General features: G+C 33.2%; 1 protein-coding gene and 1 long non-coding RNA gene across 6 annotated transcripts; one reads left to right on the plus strand and one right to left on the minus strand.

The window, feature by feature from the left end:
* The first annotated feature begins 5,671 nt into the window (after window positions 1-5,671).
* On the plus strand, window positions 5,672-22,564 carry LOC141449605 (uncharacterized). 2 transcript variants are annotated; one of them, XM_074119166.1, is made up of 4 exons: window positions 5,672-5,791; window positions 7,148-7,332; window positions 11,221-11,575; window positions 21,722-22,564. In XM_074119166.1, the coding sequence occupies exons 2-4, from the start codon at window positions 7,149-7,151 to the stop codon at window positions 21,900-21,902; spliced, it is 720 nt and encodes a 239-aa protein (XP_073975267.1). In that variant the 5' UTR covers window positions 5,672-5,791; window position 7,148; the 3' UTR covers window positions 21,903-22,564. The 2 variants fall into 2 exon arrangements, with proteins under 2 accessions (XP_073975267.1, XP_073975266.1); XM_074119165.1 differs by lacking the exon at window positions 5,672-5,791 and adding an exon at window positions 6,412-6,534 and having other exon boundaries at window positions 21,722-22,562.
* Window positions 11,412-21,743, minus strand: LOC141449606 (uncharacterized). Of its 4 annotated transcripts, none has more exons than XR_012455616.1 (5): window positions 21,603-21,743; window positions 21,461-21,525; window positions 20,717-20,840; window positions 19,009-19,176; window positions 11,412-11,550 (listed from the first exon to the last, which is right to left on the minus strand). It is a non-coding gene; the product is annotated as an uncharacterized lncRNA (long non-coding RNA). The 4 variants fall into 4 exon arrangements; XR_012455615.1 differs by having other exon boundaries at window positions 20,931-21,525; XR_012455617.1 differs by adding an exon at window positions 19,918-20,049 and having other exon boundaries at window positions 20,931-21,722.
* Window positions 22,565-23,970: the final 1,406 nt, after the last annotated feature.

Genomic DNA, 23,970 nt, shown 5'->3' on the forward strand with positions numbered 1-23,970 from the left:
TGAGCGTCTGAACTGAGATTGACACCTCGACATTACGGTGAAGTTTTGAGAAAGAACGAAGATAAAGCGCGATTAAGAGCGTAACTACCGAAAGGTTCTTTGAAACTTATATTGTCGATGCTAATCAATTAAGTACGTAAGTGTTAGATGGGTATGAAACTTAAATATTTAGAGGAATAAGTATAGTTTTGTGCAGTTTTCACTAGATGATGACAGAATCATAGATTACACCCCCTTTTTTTTGTTAATAACTCGCCGCTTTTGCATCTTTTATGAGCATACAAAAGACGTATTTTTTCTTAATGGGTACTTAACGAAAATTAATTAAAGATGTTGTTGCAAATAGAACTCTTTAACAAAAACTTACAGTTTAAAATGTTAAGTATAAGGGTTGATTAAACGCCAAAAGGTACACAAATCAGCAAGCACCCAACATTTCATTAATTCTTCATTAATATTTAAGTAATTTTACTGCATTAATTTTCATTAATATTTTTTAGAATTTATTAGATGTCACAGACCCTTATGCTGGCCATTTTCGTCTACAAAATATTTGTTCAAGTAGCACTGTAGATTGACTGTAATATCTAGTTATTTATAATAATCAAACTATTAAATACAGGTTAAAAAGAAAAACGTTATAAAAAATAAAAAAAAATTATGAGGCTAAAAAATTCAAAACTTTTTTTTATAAAAAAAAATGTAATATGTAATATAAAGTAAATAAGATATGTATATTTTTAGGACAGCTAATTATTCCAGTATTTTACTATAAGTAAAATTAGGGGGACTAAATTAAATTACAATTGAGAAATCAATAATTGTTGTTGAATAATCTACTTGTTATTAACTGTGTGTTATTTGTGCTCACGAATATTTCGGTAAGACGAATTCAAGACAGTAGCCTACTCTAACTTTGTCTTTTTCTACTTTAACATGCATGTACATATGTGTGATTTATCATAATTATAACAAAAAAATATAAATGAAGTGGCCAGCATAAGGGTCTGTGACATCTAATAAATTCTAAAAAATATTAATGAAAATTAATGCAGTAAAATTACTTAAATATTAATGAAGAATTAATGAAATGTTGGGTGCTTGCTGATTTGTGTACCTTTTGGCGTTTAATCAACCCTTATACTTAACATTTTAAACTGTAAGTTTTTGTTAAAGAGATTTTTGTACCTTTTGGATAGATTTTCCTTTTTGTCTATTTTACAAAGTTACATATCTGCTTTACAGAATTTTTTAAATTTGGAATAAGCAATTCTATCATTATAACCTGATAAGATGGTAAGTCGGAACCGTAACTACCACTAGAGAGATCTTTTTAAAGAATGATTATCGTTAAGGTCCCCCAAACCATCCTCAGTAACAACTTTTTTTGAAAAAGCGTTTTGAATAAAATAGGAAGGTATTTGTGCGTAAATAGCAAAATTAAACTGCGATTTCATTACTTCCTTTTAAGAGGAGTAAGAAAAATAAACTGCGATTGCAGTACTTCTAGGCAAAGAGGCAAAGATTTTTTAATCGAACGACAATTCATTGATTTAAATCGGTTCACTCATTGATAATTTAAACGATTGCAGTACTTCCTCTTAGTAGGTGCAAGAGCATCAGCAATGTAGAGGAGCTTTAACCACTTATTCGAGCTGAATTTTATCAAAATCGGACTAAGCGTTATAGAAATATTGGTAATAATAGTTTTAGAAAGGGCCTTATTTGGGTGGGGCAAACTCCCCTCCTTATGAGGCACGGCGTCGAGACCTTTATAGTGCAAATCTGTACAAAATTTCGATTCGAATGACATTTCATTCATGAAAATCGGTTCACGTGTCGATAATTTGAAACGATTCCTATACTTCCCCTTAACAAGTGTAAGAGCTGATTGCCGCTTTAATGTTACGTAGGGGAGCCCTAACCCTATCATCCTACCAAATTTTATCAAAATCGGGCTAAGATTTACAGAGTAATTAGTAATAATAATTTTGGAGGGGGCCTTACATAAAGGGGGCTAACTCCTCTCCCATTCGATGTACAGGATCGAGACCCTCAAAAGGCACATCTACATAAAATTCCGAATCGAATGACACCTCATTCATGAAAATCGGTTCACGCGTTTAGGCGCTACGTTGTTTACAAAAAAGGTAACAAGAAGAAGAAGAACAACAACAACAACAACAACAAGAACAAGAACAAGAACATTTTTTGAAAAAGCCGTTTTTGCTCATTTTCAGCAACTTTTTTCTCGAAACCTATTAGATCTGGGTGGTTGCAAAAAAATTACAGCTATAAAGGAGGGTTTGCCCTATATTTTAAAGAAAATTTGGGAATTTTATCTTTTATAGAAAAAGAGAAAAAAATTGTCAAAGTTGGGTGTTTTTCAACGTTACGCTTTTTCGTGCAGTTTTTGACGATCAACCCTTATACAACTGTCCTACCGGACAGTTTTAATACCTTCGTTCATTAAATAAATAAAATTTACAAAGGCCAACAATAAATTACAAACTTGACAAAAATTAAGTAATAACAAAATAGAATTTCCATTGCAACTAAACATTAAAAATAGTTGAGAGGGGAAGGATCAACTTGGTATAGTTATATTCTGAGAATGTCCGTCACCATTTTGGTCAAGCAATCTTATATGGCCACTTTCAACTATTTGCAACGTGCTTCTTTATCATATATAATAATCATGTGACTGCAATAGTACACGCCTTAGGGAAGGTATTAGATCGGTGGTTTATGGAGATCTCAGATTAGAATACAGCTGCCTGACCGAGATTATCTCTTCCTAGGCTTTACTAAATCATTTTAAAGAAAGCTTTGTATCATAGTCCTTTATCCAAATTCAGGTCAGTTATCTGCTTTTGTTTCCTAAAATGTTGATTCCTGATTTTAAACGTGAATTCCTTATTTAGTATTAATTCTATCAATTCCTCTTGTAATTTTAGAGTTCTTGCTAAATTTTTACTGATGAAAATGAATTTAAAATGTTACTAGGCTTGTTTATTTTGAAAATATCGTACCTGGAGAGCATTCAAATGCTGGCTATTGGAAATATCATCTTATTCTACCTCTTGTAAATTTGGAAACTCGCTGGATTCTATAAGACCTAAACTTTGTTTATACACAAGAATTTTTGCCATAAAAGTAGAAAATAAAACTTTTTGTTTTAATTAATTCGTTTATTAAAATTGAAGCTGCAGATTTATGTCATTAAATTTATTAATTGTGCTCTATAATTATCAGAGTTTAATCAAATAATTTCATAAGTATCGTGTTAGTTTTATAAAAAAAAAGTTTTAGAGCTCAATGGAACAGACACTACTTGTCTACGAACGTTCTTCAGGGAGAAGCAATAAACGATGGAAATCTGTCATTTAATAAAATGTTTTTGAATGTGTTGACCGCATCTATGACCTGCTAATAATCAGAGAAGTTCACCAAGATTTTTAGATACTAAAGATTTCAATTTTTATTTATAGAGAGAGATTTTATATGTTTTTACTTCCCTTTAATTTACAGAAAGCTCCCAAATTGAATCTGATCCTACCATCGCCCCTAAGTGATAGGATTCTTCATCCTCAGGGGGATCTTACCCTTAGGAATCTTCGTTGTAGAACCATGTAAATAATCATATTTAAAAATTTCTAAAAATTGGTTCTCTATTCTTTATTAAATATTGTAACCCATTTGATCGCCATCTGCATTTATATTTTATTTCAGTGGTCATAGTAGATCCATGGACAAACGGAGCTATTAAAAATTACCTTCCATGCTTTTTCGTGTATTCCTCCACGACTGTTTTGAAAGCTGCTGTTCATACCTGCTGTTCAACACCTGCATTTTAATGAAATTTTGGCCCATAGAGTGCCAAGTAGCTCATGTAATAAGACTAAATGAAAAAGGTTTTATGGCAAAGGATGGTTTTCAGTCTCCCTATTCCGTTCTAAAGCCCAGTAATTCATTATTAGCTGAGAAATTAAATGAGAAAAGCTATTTTAGAAAAGTCAACCGAATTAAAGTGGCTAAGATTCTATGTGTCTCCAAGTGATAACCATGCAATATTCTAGTACACTTCATATTATTATTACCCGAGCAAATTGTTGTCTTTTCCTCGAGTACTCAATTACCTACCTTCATTTGTGTCACTGTAAAATATTAGAAATTTACACATTTCATTATACATGCGAAACGTAGCTGCAGTACGTGGACATGCATTGTGACATATTTCTGTTTTAAAAATAAATGAAAAATGTGTAAAAAATTAGAAAAATAAAATAAAAGAAGGTCATTTACACAAAATTCTTAAAAAACGAACTGTTTGTTTGAAAGCAAATGAATTGACAGAAATCAAAATATTTCAATCATACAACATTGTAGAACTTATCGAATGTCATCTCAAATTAAAGAAAAAAAAGAGTAATGTCTTGCTGCAGGATTTCGTCTTCCAAATGTTGATCAAAGTAGATGTGAAAACCGTAGATAGGTATTAGCTTACGTACTTAATTTTTGAATTAAACATTGAATAAAAATAATCCAAATTGGGAAATTGAACCAATACTTCTTTGCATTGCTATTTCAAATTATAATCATATAGTACACAAAATGGATAACTTTAAAATTATAATTTTTCTGTCTTTTCTTTTTCTGGTTTTCCATCTATCGACTATTTTGGTTATTTGAGCTCTAAGTGCTTTTTTTTTTTTTACAGAATCAGTTCGAAATCTGTCGCCAGTGGAGAGATATAATCTGTGACTATTGGCTTCATACTCTTCCTAAATTTTACTACTGCTAGACATGGTATCCCTTACTGACGGCTCTCTGCTCTTCCTGAGGTTTCCTAGAAAGCCTCAGTAGTTTCTAGGAGATATGTAAGCCTCCCTTAAAGGGCGTTGGGGATGAATATTAGCACTATTTGGAGGCCAGCAGTGTACTGAGAATGGCATAGGACGCCAATGACTTCCTTAAATTAAATAAAAATAATAATGATTACAAAACCTTCTTCTTTTCTACAAAAAAAAAAAAACCTTAATTTTTCCCCTCATCTACATTCGTTTTACTCTTTCTTGCCCCTCTTCAAAAATAGGGTAAAAACAGTAATTATATCACGAATAACATGAGCTTACAATTGCGCTTGTTTCAGCGAACCTTAATGTGAAATTCTAAAAAATACGCTTTAATTAGACTTAGCCTAATATTTTTCTGAAATTAGGAATAAAAAAAAAACAGAAAGTAACGCCTTCTACGTTTAAGCCTTTAATTAGGCCAAATAGTGAAGGTACTATTTATCAAAAAGCATATTTTTTACTGAACATAACGTGTTATTAAAAAGTTTTATTTATCCCTTAGTAAGGGTTTTTTAAATTTTTTGCCTTAGCATTAAGTTGGACTTGTACCCAATGTAAATGTTGATATGTTGTGGAGAGGATATAGGCATGCAGCCTGAAACCTCCTTTTATATATATTTGTATAAAAAAATTTAAATTGTAAATAAACATTTTCAAATTCAAATTCAAATTTATCCCTAGCATGAACATTTTTAAAAACATTATTTTTATAGCATAAATTTAGTACACAGTTAAGTTTGCAACGCTATAAATAAAAATTTTATTGTTGATTCAACCAATTTACCTATTCTACAGACCATAAATTATTCATTATTGTGAATATCTTTTCAGCGACCAAGCTGAACTGAAACTGTACTCCATAATTTATTCACTGGCCTGGACTACGGCATCGTACTTTCAAAACGAGGACAGTTGCGGTCAATACGGGACGTATGGTGAGCCTTACTTTAATCCCTTGTCAAAAACATAACTCTAGTTTTGAATATTGGTTTTAATGGAATGAATACTCAAATAAACGAATAATAAAAAAAACGTCACTCAACTGAATAGAGAGATTGGGGTCCATCAACCTAGGAAGAGAAATAATGTTGCGCAGTTAGTCAGTTATGATGGTCCTACAGGTAGATATCATAAAACTTAAGTTACATCTTGTGCGGAATATGTAGTTGCTTGAGTTTGAAAGTTTTAGTGTACATTACAATATAATGTAATGGCGTTCTTGCTAATCCAGTGGAACGCTATTTTCCAATGCCCTTTTCTTTACAGATACATTAAGTAATATTATTCTTCCAAAATGTATCATTTCACTTCTTCTTACGGCCTTGATGTTTACATCAATGTTCTAAACCTTTTTTTTTTGCTCTAGTTTAAACCACTAACTTTTTTTTCCAACAATTATAACTAATACATGGAAATGTTTTCCAACTTGGTATTACAGTTTAAAACGCAGTTTAACTGGTGTCATAAAAATGAAATGGAAATGGAAATTAGTTTGCTTTTGAGTATAGAGAAAGTTTGTCACTAACTACTCGAAGAAGTTTGGTTCGTCAGTGGGAGAATGTTTATTGTTTACATAACAATAGTTCTAAAGGACATGTATATAAGTTCAATACCACTGTGGAGGGTGTCGCAGTTAGACACCGGCTAGCCCAAGTCCATCCAAACACGCTGATCGCAGGTAAATTATTTAGTTTTCCCACTAGCTTGAGATCTCCTATAAATATTTATTTTTATTGACCACAAAAGAATTCGATTTCATATCTTTAAAAAAAATCTCATATCTTGAACACCCATACGACCTTCCATTGATAAAATTCTTAAGGTTTTAACTTGAATAAACACGGAAATAACCCTTTAGAGCAGGATTTCCAAAGTGTAAAGGCACAATACGATAATAGGGGGGCACACTAGACTATAATATTAAACATATTTGTGAACTAATTTTCAAATTATATTTTGAATAAATAAAAATTAAATAAAATAAAAATAAGTAGTGCAGTGAATTAAGTAAGCCCTGTCAAATTTGGACTCCCTTGCTCACTGCTCGCCGATGGACAGTATTGTCGTGAGAGAGCTTGTCGGGAGCTAAAGACCTTCCATGTTGATGCGCCTTAAAAAAATTAATAATAATAAATAACTGAAATAGGTTTGATGAAATTAAAGCAATAAAGACTGTGATTCTTTGATAGATATGATTCCCGATGGTATGAACTCCCGAACCTGAACCACCAACTGAATGCCATGTGTGCATAAATAGTTAAGAATTGAATTAGTTTTTCTGTTCTGTTTAGGATGATCTATCTTTGTTTTTTTACCATCGTTTTGATTGGAAGTGCAAACTGCATGAATGCCACAGGTGAAAGAAGAGACTTTACTGGATATCCAAGTCACCAATATGACGGATACGACTCAAGTCTTTCTTATGGACAGACAATGGAAAAGTGGGTTCCGCCAGCAATCACTTCTTTGCCTTCTCGTGAGTATTTATTTTTCAGTTTTAAAAAAATATTTGCTATCATTGATAAATGTAAATATACTCAAGAAAACAAAATTTAGTAAAACTTAGGTCACATTTTCAACAGAATGGCCACATGAATTTATGAAAATTTGTTGTCTGCCGGAGGCCGGCAGTGCACTGGAAAAAGCTCCGGGCGCTAATAACCTCAGCTGTTGATGCGCAAAAAAAAAAAAAATAAGGGAAGGGATTAGCTATGAGGTTAGCATACTGGACTCCTACGTGGAGGTCCCGGGTTCGAATCCAGCTGCTGACCCTTAGATTTTCTCTTCCTACAGGTCACTGTCCGGTGATGGACAGTGTTGTCCGTAACGGGAGAACACTGTCCGGAGGCCGGCAGTGCACTGAAAAAAGATCCGGGTGCCAATAACCTTGACGTGCCCTAAATCATTTAAAATAATAATAATAATAATAAACATTAATTTTGAAGAAATCTTCAAACCACATTGCTTTCGAAACAAATTATTTTATTGACATTAAAATTTCAAATTGCGTGAAAAAAAATATCATTCTGAAAAATGAATGTTTCATAATACTGAACAAGATTGGTTACTCATCACTAAGGAACGGATTTTTATGTATTTAAAAATGCCAAATATTTAATTAAAATATGCATTTATTTTCGTCAATTATGTGGAAAATATGGATTTTCTTAAAATATTTTCTGGAATATTTAAGTAAAATGGACATTTTTTTTTATGAAAATGGAATTTTTAGGGGGGGGGCAAGTTATAATTATTTATACAAGAAAAGAACATTTTTACAATTTATAAAAAGATGTGTTAAATTTTTAATGTTGAAAACTTCACTCTTCTAAATTGTTTGCAACCACATGAAATTTCAAATGTTGGAACGTAAAGTGACGACGATCTGGGCGTAAGATGGACTTGTAACGACTAAATTCCTTTGAAATGAGGATTTTTAAGTTTGTGGAAAGGGACATCTGCTCTAACCAAAGCCCGACACGGATCTGTACTCAGAGTAGACTTACTTGATGATGGAGATGTAGGGAAGTCTTGATAGGACGTCTTCTCTTTCTTTCTGTTTTTATTCTCTATGTGCGATCCGGTGGCAATATGTTGGGTGACTTGGGAACGTTGAGAGCAAGAAACGTGCTTGTCACAAGCTGTGCAGTACAAAATGTCTTCATCACTTTGAAAAGGTTCTGCTGGAAACTCGCGAAGATATTTAGCAACCAGTTGTTTGTTTGAGGCCGATGTTCGTAGCATTTCACCCAAAAAAGAATACACTAAGTGACCGAATTGAAATGAATTGGACACTTCAACGAACGAGCTGAAAGAACAGACAACGTCAGAACAACTTCAAAGAACTAACAAGTGCCCGTCACTGTTTAGCAGCATTCTGTGTAAATTACAATAACCATTGTACCCACTGTGATTCACAGCCCTACAGTCTGTGGTTCACAGTTCCTGTCAACCACCTCCCAATTATGAAAATATGCCCAAAATGAAAAATATGAAAAAATATTTACATATTTTGATTAAATATGTAGAAATATTTATTTATTTTAATCAAATATGTATAAATATGCGATAACATCCAAATATGTGGAAATATGTGAAATAAAAGTAGACTCAAACGGCTTAAAAAGTGTAAGTATGAATACTTCTAGTTGAAAAACGTCTGTAAATTGCCTAAAAAAAATATGTAAATACATACGAATCCGTTCCCTACTCATCACTCTATTGCCTGATCGTTCAGATTTTAATTACCTTCAGAGTAATTCTTCTAGGGAGGTAAGAAAGGAAATTAATTGTTACATGTTATTCTTTGAATTAAATTCGATTAGTGTTATTTTGAGGAAGGCAAGGTAAATAAGATGAGTACAATAAGAGAGACAAGCTATCAGGTGAGACTAAATAGATTATCTAAGACAGATAGAACTACCAATCGATTCTTCTATCAAATCTTTGATCACTATACAGGAGATGTTCAAAGGATTTCATTTTCAAAATGTTTATTTAGTTAAAGGACTTGTACAGCAGTGTTATACTAAACAATGCTATGTTACCATACAATTTTATTGGCCGGTAATTTTACAAGTACTACTTCATTTACTTGTATTCAAATTAAAAATGTATATACCTAAATTTTAAATTAAAAAATTCTGTCATTTTGAAGGCATTCGATTAAAAGATTTTCGAGCTTGGGATCTTTTTAAAACGAACATAACATAAAAAGAAATAGAATAAGCATCCAATCTTTTGATTCAATCCAAAACTTATAACAGTACCCTTGGGCGAGTCTCAAATATTCTGCAAACGTTTCGGAAGGCTTATGAGTTACTTAAGGGCGTTTCAGCTGTTAGTGAGAAACTGAGCCAATCAGGTCAAACGCTGAAGCGCTAGTGAAGTCCACTTTCTGCTGGGAGAGCATTGAATTACGGCCAGAATGATTCCAGATCCATGCAAGAAATTGTTCCAAAGCAAGATTAGAATAAAAGTCGGTAATTGGCAACTTATATTTCAGCCTAAAATCAATATTGCAAGAGATGGAAAAAAATGTTGACAATATTAATTATTAGACTTGGAGGGACGGCATGAAACATAGGTATTTGATAAAATTAGATAATTATTAATACAAGATCTAAAACTATACTCTCGCAAAAAGAGAAAAGTTTACAACTTGACATTTTGTTAGCTAGGCATTTTTCTACTTAAATTATGGATTTTTCAATCTCCTAGATTTGTTGTATTTTCAATTTGTGAAATGATCGTATAACAATAACTCTTTCTTTCAAGTATTTCGTATATTTCAAATATTAAGAATTACATTAATGAAAGACTTAGTTCAGTGATTCCGTGTTCGAATCCAGCTGTTTTGCATTTCTCTTCCTAAGCAATTCTTACAGCTCATTGTCCTTTGATGAACAGTGATGTCTGTTACAAGAAAGTAATATATCCGGAGGCTGGCAGAGCCAAGGTTTGCAAAGTCGTTTAGCTGGAAACAGGCTTCTTTCTAGTGGTAATTGTGTACACCGTGGAAATTATTAAAATTAGTGTAATTATACAACTTGGGGTATAAAAAAGAGATTATGTTGTAACCTCCATTTTATCGCCTGATTGTTAATGTGCAATGAAAAAACACTCGTTAAAACGTACCCATGTTACACTATAAAAGATAAATTTTCTGAAATTTAGGTAGGAAATTTGAAGCTCAAACCTAATAAATTTAAAAGCTATCTTTAATCGAGTTTTGTGAAACAGTTTATTTAAAAATTTCAGATAGCTATAGCAAAATACACTGCTTAGATTAAATGACCAACGATAAAAGTTTGTGTAGATAGATTGAATGCCAGCTAGTGTGTGATGGGGTAGGTAATGTGTGACCATGTCAGTGAACATTACCATTCTCTTGATTATTGGATCCTACCCAAAAGCCATATCCAGGGATATTGCTATGGCTAACACTCGTACGCATTACAATTCTGATGATTTCGCTTATTGTTCTGTTAAAGTCGACCATTTTACAAACATCATTAAAAAGTATGTAATATATTATTAAAAGTAAATCAATTATTATCTAAATATTATAAAAAATAATTAATTGTTGGCCATATAATTATAGCAAGAATATCTAGAATATTGTTTGGATTTATAAACGGGCATATTATTTATTTATTTTAAATGTAAGTTATGTCAACATCTGAGACCATGGCGCCTGGAGCTTTTTTCAGTACACTGCCGGTCTCCAGACTCATTGTTCTCTCGTTACAGGCTGTGCAGACCAACAACAGCTGGGTTCGAACCAGGGATTTTCGCGTGGAAATCCAGTAGGCTTAATATTCATTCCCCACATAAATTATTATTATTTTTTTTTATTTTACAGTTTCAGGTTGTGGTGGTTCACTATCCACATTAATGAAACCACTACTCGCAGCCATAATTGGTGCTATGCTGATCAAATTACCGTTGCTGTTTATGGCCAAAATAGCAATATTGAAGTTAGCATTGCCTTTTGGAGTATTATTAGCTGCCTCTCCCATATTTCTACCGCTATTATATATGATGTTTTCTAAACAAAACCAATCAACAATGACTATGGATATGCCTGCTTCAACGGAGGGCGGCCCCTCTGGAAGGGCATTGCTGGATTTTCTTCAGTCTTCATCTTGTTTGGAACACATTGCCTGTACTGTTGGAAATTCACAGGCAAGATCTGAAACAGTTAAACCAGTATCTTGGTAAGCATATCTAAGATATATTTGTATATATTTTGATTGGACTGATGCATATCAAATCTAACACAGTTATTCATTTTGAATAAGAAAAGAATAAACTGAAAAAGAGAATACATCATGTTTCTCAGCATTGCTAAACAATGTAAAAATTACATAATGTGCTGTTGGTACACAAATCGAAAGACGAATAAATTATATTCTTTAAAGACGGACAGTTAAAAATTTGATAAAAGATTTTTCAGAATTTGATTCGGTAATTAAAAATAAAAAACTATGCTCTTTAATAAATTTTTTTGTTTTATTACAAATATTAATTTGTTGTCAACAAATTTATATAATATATAATTATAGTAATGAAATAAAACTAACTGATTGTGTAACTGTAATAGGGTAACTTTTAATTTGTTTTATTTTATTTCTAATTACTCATTAATACTAGAGTTCCACAAAACAATATCGTCAGAAACTTAGGAACTTAATGCCAAATATTCAATTTTTGACTTATTTGTCGTAGTTAGTTATTTCGGTGAGCTTTATTCAGAAACTGAATAGCATACGTGTATTTTTTTTATTTTTTAATGATAACGCTTAATCATTACTTCTTGGGGGGGGAGGAGATTTTTAATTTATGAAAGTACGACTGAAATGTTTTCTTCGGCTTCCAATCTGAAAAACCATTAAATAAGAGTTACGTGTCTCTGGTTCCGCACACAGCCAAGTGAAATGATTTCGCTACTTATCTATCCATCGTTAAACCTAAATCAAATATCCTTGAGTGTTCAGATTCCCGCACACCCTCAAAAGAGAGACCAATTTGTAAAAATAAATAAATATAAGACCTCGAAACGTGATATCCGGTTTTAATAAAAATTGGAAATCTGTAATCTGCTCTCTGATAAATAAATGGTAAAATAAGTAAAAAAAATAACTCTGTATTAATAAATAAAATACCTTGCACAGTTTAAATAATGGTTAAGTGACGTGTGTAATAGAAGTAGATATGGGTATGATTGGTTATGAGACGAGATATTGTATGGGTTCTCTGTGGGAGTAAGATAACCCACCTGCAGTACCACAATGCCGAACGTTCCTCGATATTGTTTAATAGGACACCCATATTATATCTATAGGCTGCTACTCACTTGGTAATAACCACAATGCTTCTACCCATTGTTGGTTCACCACCAAATAATGTTCTATTTATGTTCTCAATTATTCATTGATTGAATGAATATATTGAAAATATAAATATGAGGTTGACGTTTGTGCTAATTTTAGCATCTGTAATTGATTATTCCAAACACTTTTAACTATCGGGAAATGAATAAAGGGGAAATTACAATATTTTTTAGTTGAATTTTTAATTGGAATCGGTCTATTGTTAAAGCTGTTAATCTCACAAAGCAGGCAAGCAGCGTCAGCAAAAGGGGAATTGACTTACAAGTCTGTGCAAAAAAAAAGGTGGAATTCTGAGACGACAATAACATTTTGCTCCCCAGAAATATTAAATAATAAATGCATTTGATATAAATCATATCACTGTCAACAATAAAATCTTACACGACTTTTCATAATACTATTCTCAACTTCCAACTTGCAAATTTTTTCTTCAAATTCCGTAGATTTGTCATATTTAATTCTTATCATTTTATAAGGAATGTATCCACCTTTTTCACAGATGTACAGTTAAATAACTGAATTCCCCAGAAAAATGTTATTAGCAAAAGTTGTATTTGTTCCCATTGTACAAAGTTTAAATAAAATCATTGGGCGCATTCAGCAGACAAGAGCGCTACCAGATCGCTCCCAAAGGGAGCGCTTTATTTCTCTGAACGCTCTGCTACTAATATAACCTAAACATAAACTTTTTTCGAATTAATATGGCGAGGAATCGGTCAAATAAAAAACTACTCTTCTTTTAAATTAAAAGGTGATAGGCCATTTCAAAATCTAGTATTTATTAATCACATTTCAATTTTTTAACTTGTTATCGAAGAGAAAGAAGAGCACGCGATTGGTCATTTTTATGTATTTTTTCATCCCCTTTCTAATAAAAATATTGCCAAGGCAGTAAAGTTAGTATTTTTCTTAATATCGGGAAATAAGTAGTTTTCCGAGTGATTTTTCTAAGAAAAATCAAATGTTAAGAGCTTTAGATGTTCTCAAGCATACACAAAATAGCTAAAAATTAATTTTACATCTGTTACGAACAAGAAAGTTTAATAATTATTTGGTAATTTTGGGAGAGTTGCGTTTAATTACCAAAATAATTGGAAAAATTTCAAAATTGTTTTTATAAATACACGTACTTTGCTAGTAGCGATCACCGCTCCGTCGAAGTAGCATAGAAAATTTCCGCTCCATAAGATGGCGTCCGCTGCCATAACATGTTGTGAGAGCGATGCTAAAAAAAGTGCGCCATTCAGCGGATAGTTCCGTAGCGCTCTTGTCTGCTGAATGGCTCCAAAGGAAAAATTCATTCGGTAAAGTGGCACTTTCAGTTCAACTCGCCAATTTTCATCATATTTGAAACTCGGTCTAACAATTGATTCTTATTCTCCACCATGCAGGTGGCAAGTGAGTACAATAAACTGTAATGGCACGTTAGAGGAAACCAGACTACTCCTTCTCCAAAAAGAGCTCTTAATCATATCTTTCTAGCAAAATGTTTTGAATAAAAATGGTAGATTAATGTGCGAGCGACTAGCACAATGATTATATAGAGAAAATCATCGCCACTATTGAATTTATCTTGCGAAGTTATACTTTCGTTTGAATCATTTGAACTAAAACATATACAATATTATTGAAATATCGATTAAAGTATTAACCAACACCTTATTACCTTATCACCTTATTCGTGATACCTAAATGAAATTTCACTATTTGAACTGATAGCGATATTCTGTTTTAGAACAAGAACCAAAGTAAGAGAGACACACTTTTTTGTTTCGTTGTACTTCAATAACGGATACTACTTACGAAACAATGTCAAATGTTAATCTAAGGTCCGAGTAAACTGCAAGAACCTAAATTTAAAGCGCTTATAATGAACTATTATACTTTATCATTTTAACAATTTTTATGAATAATTAATTTTTGGAAGTTTTTTGATGTTGTGTCTTCGTTTTGTGATATCTTTTATCATAATAGTTACTAGATGATGGGAAGGAAATTTAACATTTACAACGTTATCTGTGAATATAAATAAGAGCAATTCTTTGAGGTTTTTGTTTAGAGAGAGGTAACAATTCATGTTTTCATTCGAAATATCATCCATTTATGCCCTCGGTAGATGATATTTAGGTCGGTACTGGGTCCTACCTGCTAGGCTTTAACCAACTACGGCAGATGTGACTGTTCAGTGAACTGGATTCAATGCACGTAGATGAATGCTGCTGTACATTCTTATTATGATTATTTAGCGTCACATATGGACAAAAAATTTATAGAAGAGTGTGTTTCAACGTTAGATGAATGATTTATCTGTACATTTCGACATTTTAAGAATATTACAATAACATTACTTCTTTTTTATCTTGAATTTAAACCATTTTATGAAACATCACTGTCGTCTGGTACATTTTTTTTCGCTGTGATTCTTAGTTATAACTTTTAAATTTTACCAAACTTCACTTTTTTAACAGAAGGACATTAATTGGTTTAAATTCGCTCGTTTGATGGACTAAAAGAGTTCTTTTAATGACTCCTGTCTTGCTAGGTGCACACTAATTTCAGTAGAGTAAAATATGGTTTTTTTTTCAACCTTTATTGAGATTTTTACAACTGCACAGAAATAAATGCAACAAGTAAAACAGATAGTCCATAAATGAGTGTGCTGATAGGCTAAAGGCCACACGACTGACGTGAACTACGGCCATCCAACGATAGCAGAAATATGTCATCATGGCAGGAGATTCATGGCTGCCATACTAAACAGTCGACACTACGAGGGTCGTTTGAAAAGTCCGTGCAAAAATAAAAACTACTTAATTTTTTGGGGTAAACCTTTTTTATTTTTCAACATAGTTTCCTTTTAGGCTTATACACTTCGTCCAACGCTGCTCTAGTTTGTTGATCCCTTCCGAATAATAAGATTTGTCCAAGTCTGAAAAATAGTCATTCGTTTCTGCAATCACCTCCTCGTTTGAATAAAATCTTTTTCCCGCCAGCCATTTCTTCATATTGGGGAACAAATAGTAGTCCGAGGGAGCCAAGTCTGGAGAATAGGGGGGATGTGAAACGAGTTGGAACCCTATTTCCATTAATTTTGCGACCACAACTGCTGAGGTGTGAGCTGGTGCGTTGTCGTGATGGAAAAGGACTTTTTTGTGGGCCAATCGTGGGCGTTTTTCTTGCAACTCGGTTTTCAAACGGTCCAATAACGATGAATAATATGCACTTGTAATAGTTTCACCCTTTTCCAGATAGTCGATGAGGATTATTCCTTGCGAATCCCAAAAGACAGTCGCCATAATCTTTCCGGCCGAAGGAACGGTCTTCGCCTTTTTTGGCGCAGATTCCCCCTTGGTAACCCATTGTTTAGATTGTTCTTTGGTCTCAGGAGTGTAGTGATGTATCCATGTTTCATCCACAGTGACGAAACGACGCTTAAAGTCCTGCGGATTCTTCTGGAACAGCTGCAAACCGTCCTTGCAACACTTCACACGATTTCGTTTTTGGTCAAGCGTGAGCAATCGCGGCACCCATCTTGCGGATAGCTTTGTCATGTCCAAATGTTGATGCAAAATATTATGTACCCGTTCATTCGAGATGCCCACAGCACTAGCAATCTTACGCACCTTCACTCTTCTGTCATCCATCACCATATCATGGATTTTATCAATGATTTCTGGAGTAGTAACCTCAATAGGGCGTCCAGAACGTTCAGCGTCACTTGTGCCCATATGGCCACTCCGAAAATTTTGAAACCACTTATAAACTGTTCTAATCGAAGGTGCAGAGTCTCCATAATGTTTATCAAGCTTCTCTTTAGTCTCCTGAGGCGTTTTGCCTTTCATAAAGTAGTGTTTAATCAACACACGACATTCTTTTTCGTCCATTTTTTGAAAATCACTCGACTTCCTCGATTCTAACGAATGCCAAACACAAAGAAATAGACCGATCTGGCTGAAACTTGGTGTGTGTTCTTCCAAGAGATGCTACTAACTAAACATAACCTCGATACGCGCCAGTGGTGCTATCTCTCTGACTTTGCACGGACTTTTCAAACGACCCTCGTACATTCGCAGTTGGTGGCTAGGCCATCGACGCTTCAAACGTCGTGCTAGATTAGTTGAGAGGGCTTGGACTAAAGAATTTTGGACTTGGAAAAGAGTCGAAGGGAATTTTAACATCATTTTGAAAAGCTTGGTTAGAGACGTAGAAAAGAGCATTCTCTAGGGTGCATTTTGGATTGAAGAGATTGGATGCGATAAAGGTTCGAATGTTTGACTGTCCCGTACAGTTCTATCCCGTATTTCACATAGGAGCTAGTAGTGAGTGAGTAGTACTGCTGCTTTCGTAACGTACCTAATGTCAGTTTCGAACGTTTGTCTAGTAGTTTTTTCAAAAGTTAAATCTGTTATTCAATAGTTCCTTTTGATCGAGAATGAAGATTCCTGGTTAGTCGTTTGTAAAGGTAAAGTCCAAGGTAATGAATTTTCGTAACGTAAGAGTACGGTTGTTATGTATGTACGGTTGATATGTATGGGAAGGAGCGGCTTAATGTGAAGACTAGGTGTTTGGATTTCCTTTGATTAACCTTAATTCTTCACTTACATAGCCAAGGTTCTAGGGCATAGAGATGGGATGGCGATTTGCCATGACGGGATCATTGTAAGACGATAAAATGTCCGTATCTCAGCGAAGGTGTATGGCAGGGTTTGGATGCAGTGGGAGGTCAGCAGTATAAATTGTCTAAAGGAGGGGAACAAGTTTACTCCCTGGGACTCCTGCGAGTATACGGAATATGGGAGAAAACGGAGTGTCTTGTACAACCATAAAGTAGCTACTAGCAAGGTATGATTTTCGGATGAAGTAGTAAGTTGAGGTAAGGATGCCCTTAAGCTTCCATAGAAGAAAGTTACTACCAATAATATGTCTCCGACCGTGAATTTTGGGTACCATTCAAGAAAAACCTTGGCTTTTACGCTTAAAATCACAACATAAAACCTAAATTTTTATTTTTCACCCCTGCAAAAACGCTTTATTTTTGAGTGAGCAAAAATCCATATCATTCTGTACTTATGTGTTTACCAAATGTCCCGTTTTGAGGATACTATCCTGAATGTCTCGGTCATTGGCTAAAAATAGAAAAGTGACAAATATATACGCAGAATATGGGATAATTTATTGACGCTTGCAAGTACACCCGGCTTCCGGAAGTGTTCTCACGTTACATATAAACACTTTCCGTCATCTAGGGGGAGAAAAATGTAAGGACAGGCAGCTGGAACAGAAACCTTGAATTGTCATTCGCAAGAAGTTTCCAGTGGTTCGGATTGCTTGCTTAAGTATCCGTCGCAAATGACTAGTTTGAGCTATATTATGAACTAAAATGATGTTCCCGATGAGGTCGCGACTTGATTTACAATATATTTGGAAAAATAATTGCTCTTAATGTGATTTCAAATAAAGGCTTCTTCGTTAGACAATACCCTCTACACACAGATGTGTGTAGTGGAGATCCACATCTAGACACATCGTTTTGGTTCGCAACAGGCCCACAAACTTTCACGCCAATCCTTTGGTGGCTTCAATAGCATTATTGCAAAAGAACGCTTTCATCATAGGCTGATAGTGGCTCTTATCACTAAGCCACTGAGTAAATATTAGTTATGCTCATATACGATATATCATACTTGAACTGGTTGATTCTTTGTACTAAATACAACGTTGCAGAAAAATTTAGCAAATAAAGCTTTCGTTTCTTTTAGAAAATTCCATGAACGCTCCAACTAATTAAAACTTTTAAGTAAGTTAAGATTAATCTGCATTCAACACTATTTACAATATACTTAGAAGGTTCTAGTTTTTGTTGAAAACTTTTATAAGTTCATTTAAGCAAATAAATTTGCCTCTAGTTGGATTTTACGTTTTAATTAAGCTCTTGGAGCATTCTTTAAATGAAGTATCTCAAATTATTTCTCCATCAGTTGAAATTCCTTTATCAATAAAATGTCTATTGATAATCAGACTTATTTCAAATAGATGAATACAATTCTTGTATTAATGAAAGTTATTAATACAAACTTCTTTCAAACTTTACTGACGTAATTCAAACTTTAAATGGGAGATTTTCTAATAATTTAAGCCGATTTATTAAATACTTTTAAGATAAAACAAATGGCGAATATTGATTAACAGAATATTTAACTTTCTTACTTGGCTAATTTAACGATTCGTAAGTATTTATTTTTATGCACTTCACTTACATTTACTTATTTATTGGCTTTGTTTAGCGGATTTATGTAAAATTTGCAAGAGTTCTTCTTTTATTTTTTTTTTCCATCGGGTTTCTCTATTCAAAAATTACCTTGTTCTAAATAGCCATTTTACCGGCCTAGAGCATAGTCTTCATTCACCAACCTCATTCCTCTTCACTGTAATATTGAAATGATAATTTAGTATAATTTTCGTATGCTGAAAATTTCTTAAATCTCAAATTTGCAAAAAGCACTCTTTTATTTCTTTTATCAAACTGCTCACTAATGTAACAATTTTTTTTTTTGTATTACTAGTATTTAAGAAGCATCTATATTTGAGGTTATTGGCGCCTAGGATGGGACTGTGCCTGGACAGTGTACTCTTGATAAAGTCAATCTTGTCTAAAGTGCACTGTGAATAGATCCATAGGGGTCGCGGTGGCGTAGGCCTTGAGGCCGCCCTAATTTAATCTAATCTAATCCACTGAGCTAATCTCGCTGCTAAATCAGCGCTATGGTCACAATAACATTTAGTGTGGAGCACAAATTTTTTTTCGGACTTGGCTCTGTTAGACTAACAATTAATTAAACAATTAAAAAAATTAAAAATTAATCACTTTGGTAGAAGATGAGGTTAAAGTAATTTTCTTTATTTTCTGTATTTATCTCTTATTTTCTTGGCTAAAATCTGCTTGAGTAACACACTATTACGGTTATTACAAAGTGACTTTAGCTAGTTCTGGGGAAAATGTGACATTAAATGATATTAAAAGCAGTGTCTAGGTGTATTCTGCTCGGCTTTAATAAAATTATATTCAAACCCTTTGAACATGACAAGAGAATTAGCCGCTTTAACAATTACATATACGAGGATAACAAAATGGTTGAATTAAATTTACAAAATATAATTGCACTAACCAATGAAAACACTGTAAAAAAAGATGCTTGTGGTTTCAAGTTTTTTCGTCGCAGAAGCAAGCATGGTTTTTTAATTAGAAGATTGGTTTTGTTCCATCTGGCTATATCTTCATTGCTTTAACCCCACTTATCCTTCAATTGGAAAATAAAATAAGTCACTCAGGGAATTTATTAAACTCGAACCTAAAGCTTTGATCACACGTCAGGTTCGTGACAACCCCTCAACAGCAATTCACTTCCAAGATCTCCCGCAATTGTTCATTGCATGTAGTTTGGTATAAGCAGAACTTAAACCTATCCAACTAAAGTTCATGCTTAACACCTATAAGACCCTTCACGTATACCTTTTTTTATCATTAAAGCGCCACAACAACGAATGAGGTTTTTGTACAGTCTTCTACCTTCTTAGACAACCTCTGGATTGCAGGATTTCAGTAACCAGTCTACTGTACATAAATATGATCTTCGTCAAACTACACACACTTGAAAAATATCTTCTTTCAAAAATTTACGTAACCCGTAATAACGAAAGAAAACATTGAGAATAAAGTGACTTGATGGTCTTTCTAACTAAACATTGATTTTTTTTTAAATCATTTTCGCGAACAAGGTGATTTTAAAAAGTAGGCTAACTGTAAGCAATTTCTCAACATTTAGAATTAGCCATATTTTTAAACGAATCGTTAAAATATATTAGCACAATGGTTTTTGTGAATATTTTACGATTTTCAATTATTTAAAAACGATTTTATCACAACAATATCAAAATTGAAAATTCAAATTTCATAAAGAATCTTACCAAATAATATAGATGAAAATTATAGGTTGGCCATGAAGAAGGTGGATGTGATATTCCTTACTGTCGCATCTCCCGATGAAGATAGGATATTCGAACCTCGTACAGATTTATCCCTAGAACATAGCTATCCGTGGAGAGGATTAACATCCACAATAAGTGATTAAAGAAAATATTTGTTTTCATAACTAGGATCGTGATAAAAAGCAATAGTTACCTATTAACAGGCACTCTAACATAATGAAGAAAATAATGTTTTGTTCAATAACATTAATCTCTTAAAAGACCTCTCGTTTACTAAATAATAAAGTGAACCTTAATCGAGAATATTCAAAGTTTATAAACCTTGTATACTTCTTAGTCTTGACATAAACTTTAATGAAGTTTAACTACCTCATATTCAACCATTAAAAGTTAAGGTGGGGTTAAATTACTTTTTAACCAGGTGATTCTAACCTCCCTTAGGTTTATGATTAAAGAAAAGGAACGTTAGTTACTGTGCGAACACCTTGTCGGCACTAAAATGAAATCTTCTATCTTTTGTTTCTCGCTTGAAAATTAATATTGAAGATTAAATTTCTTTCTTATAACTCATTAACATTTCCAAATGATGAAAAACAAAAATCTTTATAGCAATAAGTATTAATAATTTTATCCGTTGTAGCACATGTTTTGTGTACTTGGACCGGTTTTGGAATTCTTGAAATTAAAGATTACTTACCAGAATAATTTTAAAGAATTTCATACCTGACTTACTGCTCTAATTAAACCTTTTTAACTTCATAGGCTAAAATATGTGAAGAAGCTCCATTCTGGAACAATTGTCGACTTGTTAGCCATTCGTCAAAATGAGATATAATACGGAAAAAATAGAAATGTGCAATCCTACAATTTAAAGCACCGTTCGGTGTTTTTTTTAGGCATAAAACTTTTAATTATGTTATCAACTTTGCATTAATCGGTCAAACTCTTTAAACTACTAATATAATTTTGTTTGTAATATTTCAGGTTATTGAAGTGGGTGGAGTCAGTGTTGACTAAGGACAATTCGGCCAGATCACGAGTTAGCGCCTATAGAGCTGCGTATTTGGCTGGGGCACACAGTAGTCAAAAATCATGTTTAGCTTATGATTGCGTTTTACCGGAATTATTTGTGCATCAAGGAACAACACAATTTAAAATATTTTAAAATCAAGTGTATACATATGTTGATTGATCTTGTATTTCTATTACTTAAAAGCAGGGTCTAATAAGACTGATATTTAATTTGTAATTATTTATTCAATTGTATTTTATATACGTATATAGTTGTATTATACTGTATACTGTGTCTCTCTCAGAATACCATGCTCTTCATTTTTTCCGATGAAGGTAATCGAATTCTGTATACCAAATATTATAAGTAATGCAGAACATTTAATTAATTTTTGAAAATAAAATTTGGAACGGAATACATACTTATATTAAGTAAATGTAAAGGTCCTGAAATTGTTACTTTTTCTGAACACTTAAACAAATCGCTAGAGGTTATGTTCTGAATTTTTCAATTATTTTTTGAAAAATATGACAATCTGAAGGACTAAATTCTTTTTTTTTTTAATTTTTATTTGAAATTTAGGAAGGCACCATAGAAACTCAAGAGTATATTCTGATTGATCTTGTATTAAAAGTAAATATGTACAGAAATCATAAATATATATATATTTTCATATGAATTTAAAAAAAACTACCCTGTGAAGCATTCCGATTAAGAATTTGCTGACATTAACACTATCGATAGAAAGGACGTCTCAAGGCCACTAGCATTTAAGCCTTCTAAGAGGTTTGTCAGAGAGAGTTCAGGGCGACGGACTTGAAGGTTGAAATGTTAGAAGAGGGTATAGTATCTCTGGTATCTCATTTTGTCACTAAAATAGGAAGACCTTTCCATACTTACATTTAGCTGAGTAGATGCAATTAATAACTTATCTAACTTTTAACTCAAAAGTTTTGCAATAAACAAAATAAAGAATTCTCTTTCGATTAACTTTATCGCATTAGCTCTTTCATTATAAGAGCGTAGTCTATCATTATGTAAAGTACGAAGACTGACTTTGACTTTCATTCTTCCTAACTTAAAGCAAGTAATGTAAGTCAAGTACTTATGTAGGCGCCAATTTGAACGTTAGTAGTTCACTCCAATTTTATCTTTAAAAGTATTTTCCTTTTAAACAGACTCTCGTTTGGGTAAAATACTGCTAAATGAAGGACTTAAATTAATAATTATTTATATGAAAAAGAAAAACAAAATTAGGACAAACGAAAACATATGGAAGGCCACTTGTCCATTTATCTCATCGCTTTCGCAACCTTCTGCTTTTTGTTTAGTTCAAGTTTTAGGTCTTGAACAGATTATTATTTCGTGGTATATACTGTAAGGATCCGACCTAAGACTCGATGGGCCCCTATCCGATAACCATTACTTTCCAAAAAATCTCATCATTAACCAGTTCACAGATTTAAACCTAACCCTTTATACCTTTTTAAATCCATTAAAGACAAGTTTAAAAAGTCGTCCCTTCGAATCACATACACTAAATATCTTCAGATTGTAGAGTACGCAGCACGGGCTCCAAGGTAATTTGTCTTAGAATCTATGGAATCCTCAAACCTGAACTGTTAATATTGAATAAACCGAATTACCTTAATGTAGAACTAGTGATGATCCTCAGCTGCTGTATTTAACGTTACTAGGTCCTTTTGGCCGTACTCCATTGAATAATTTCAGAGGATTTAATAAATTGTCTTCGGCTTAACTTTCTTGGAATGGGCGCAAGAGTTAGGCAAGATCCCATTTCTGTTCCTTCACTCCTTCTGTGATTATAGTAACTCAATAACTGCCAGAAACTGGTAATGCTGGTCACTCTGGGAATACAAAGAAAAGAGAAAAGCCAGTCTTCGCCATCTTATCTGATCACGTGGAAAAACGCTCTTTGCTTTCTTTTGTCAAAGTTCATTAAGTGTTCTGCTTTCCTATTTATACAGTTTAAACGCTGTTAGCAAAGTAAGTTTAAAGACAAAAATCTATTCAGTGAGTGGCACTTAGGGAAGGGATTAGCTATGCGGTTAGCGTACTGGACTCCCACGCGGAGGTCCCGGTTTCGAATCCAGCTGACCCTTAGATTTTCTCTTTCTAGGAGCTTCTTACAGCTCATTGTCCGTGATGGACAGTGTTGTCTGTAACGAGAAAACACTGTTCGGAGGCCGGCAGTGCACTG

This window comes from Rhodnius prolixus, unplaced genomic scaffold (assembly GCF_049639745.1).
Source record: "Rhodnius prolixus isolate KJV_2025 unplaced genomic scaffold, Rpr scaffold_2, whole genome shotgun sequence".
NCBI lineage: Eukaryota > Metazoa > Arthropoda > Insecta > Hemiptera > Reduviidae > Rhodnius > Rhodnius prolixus.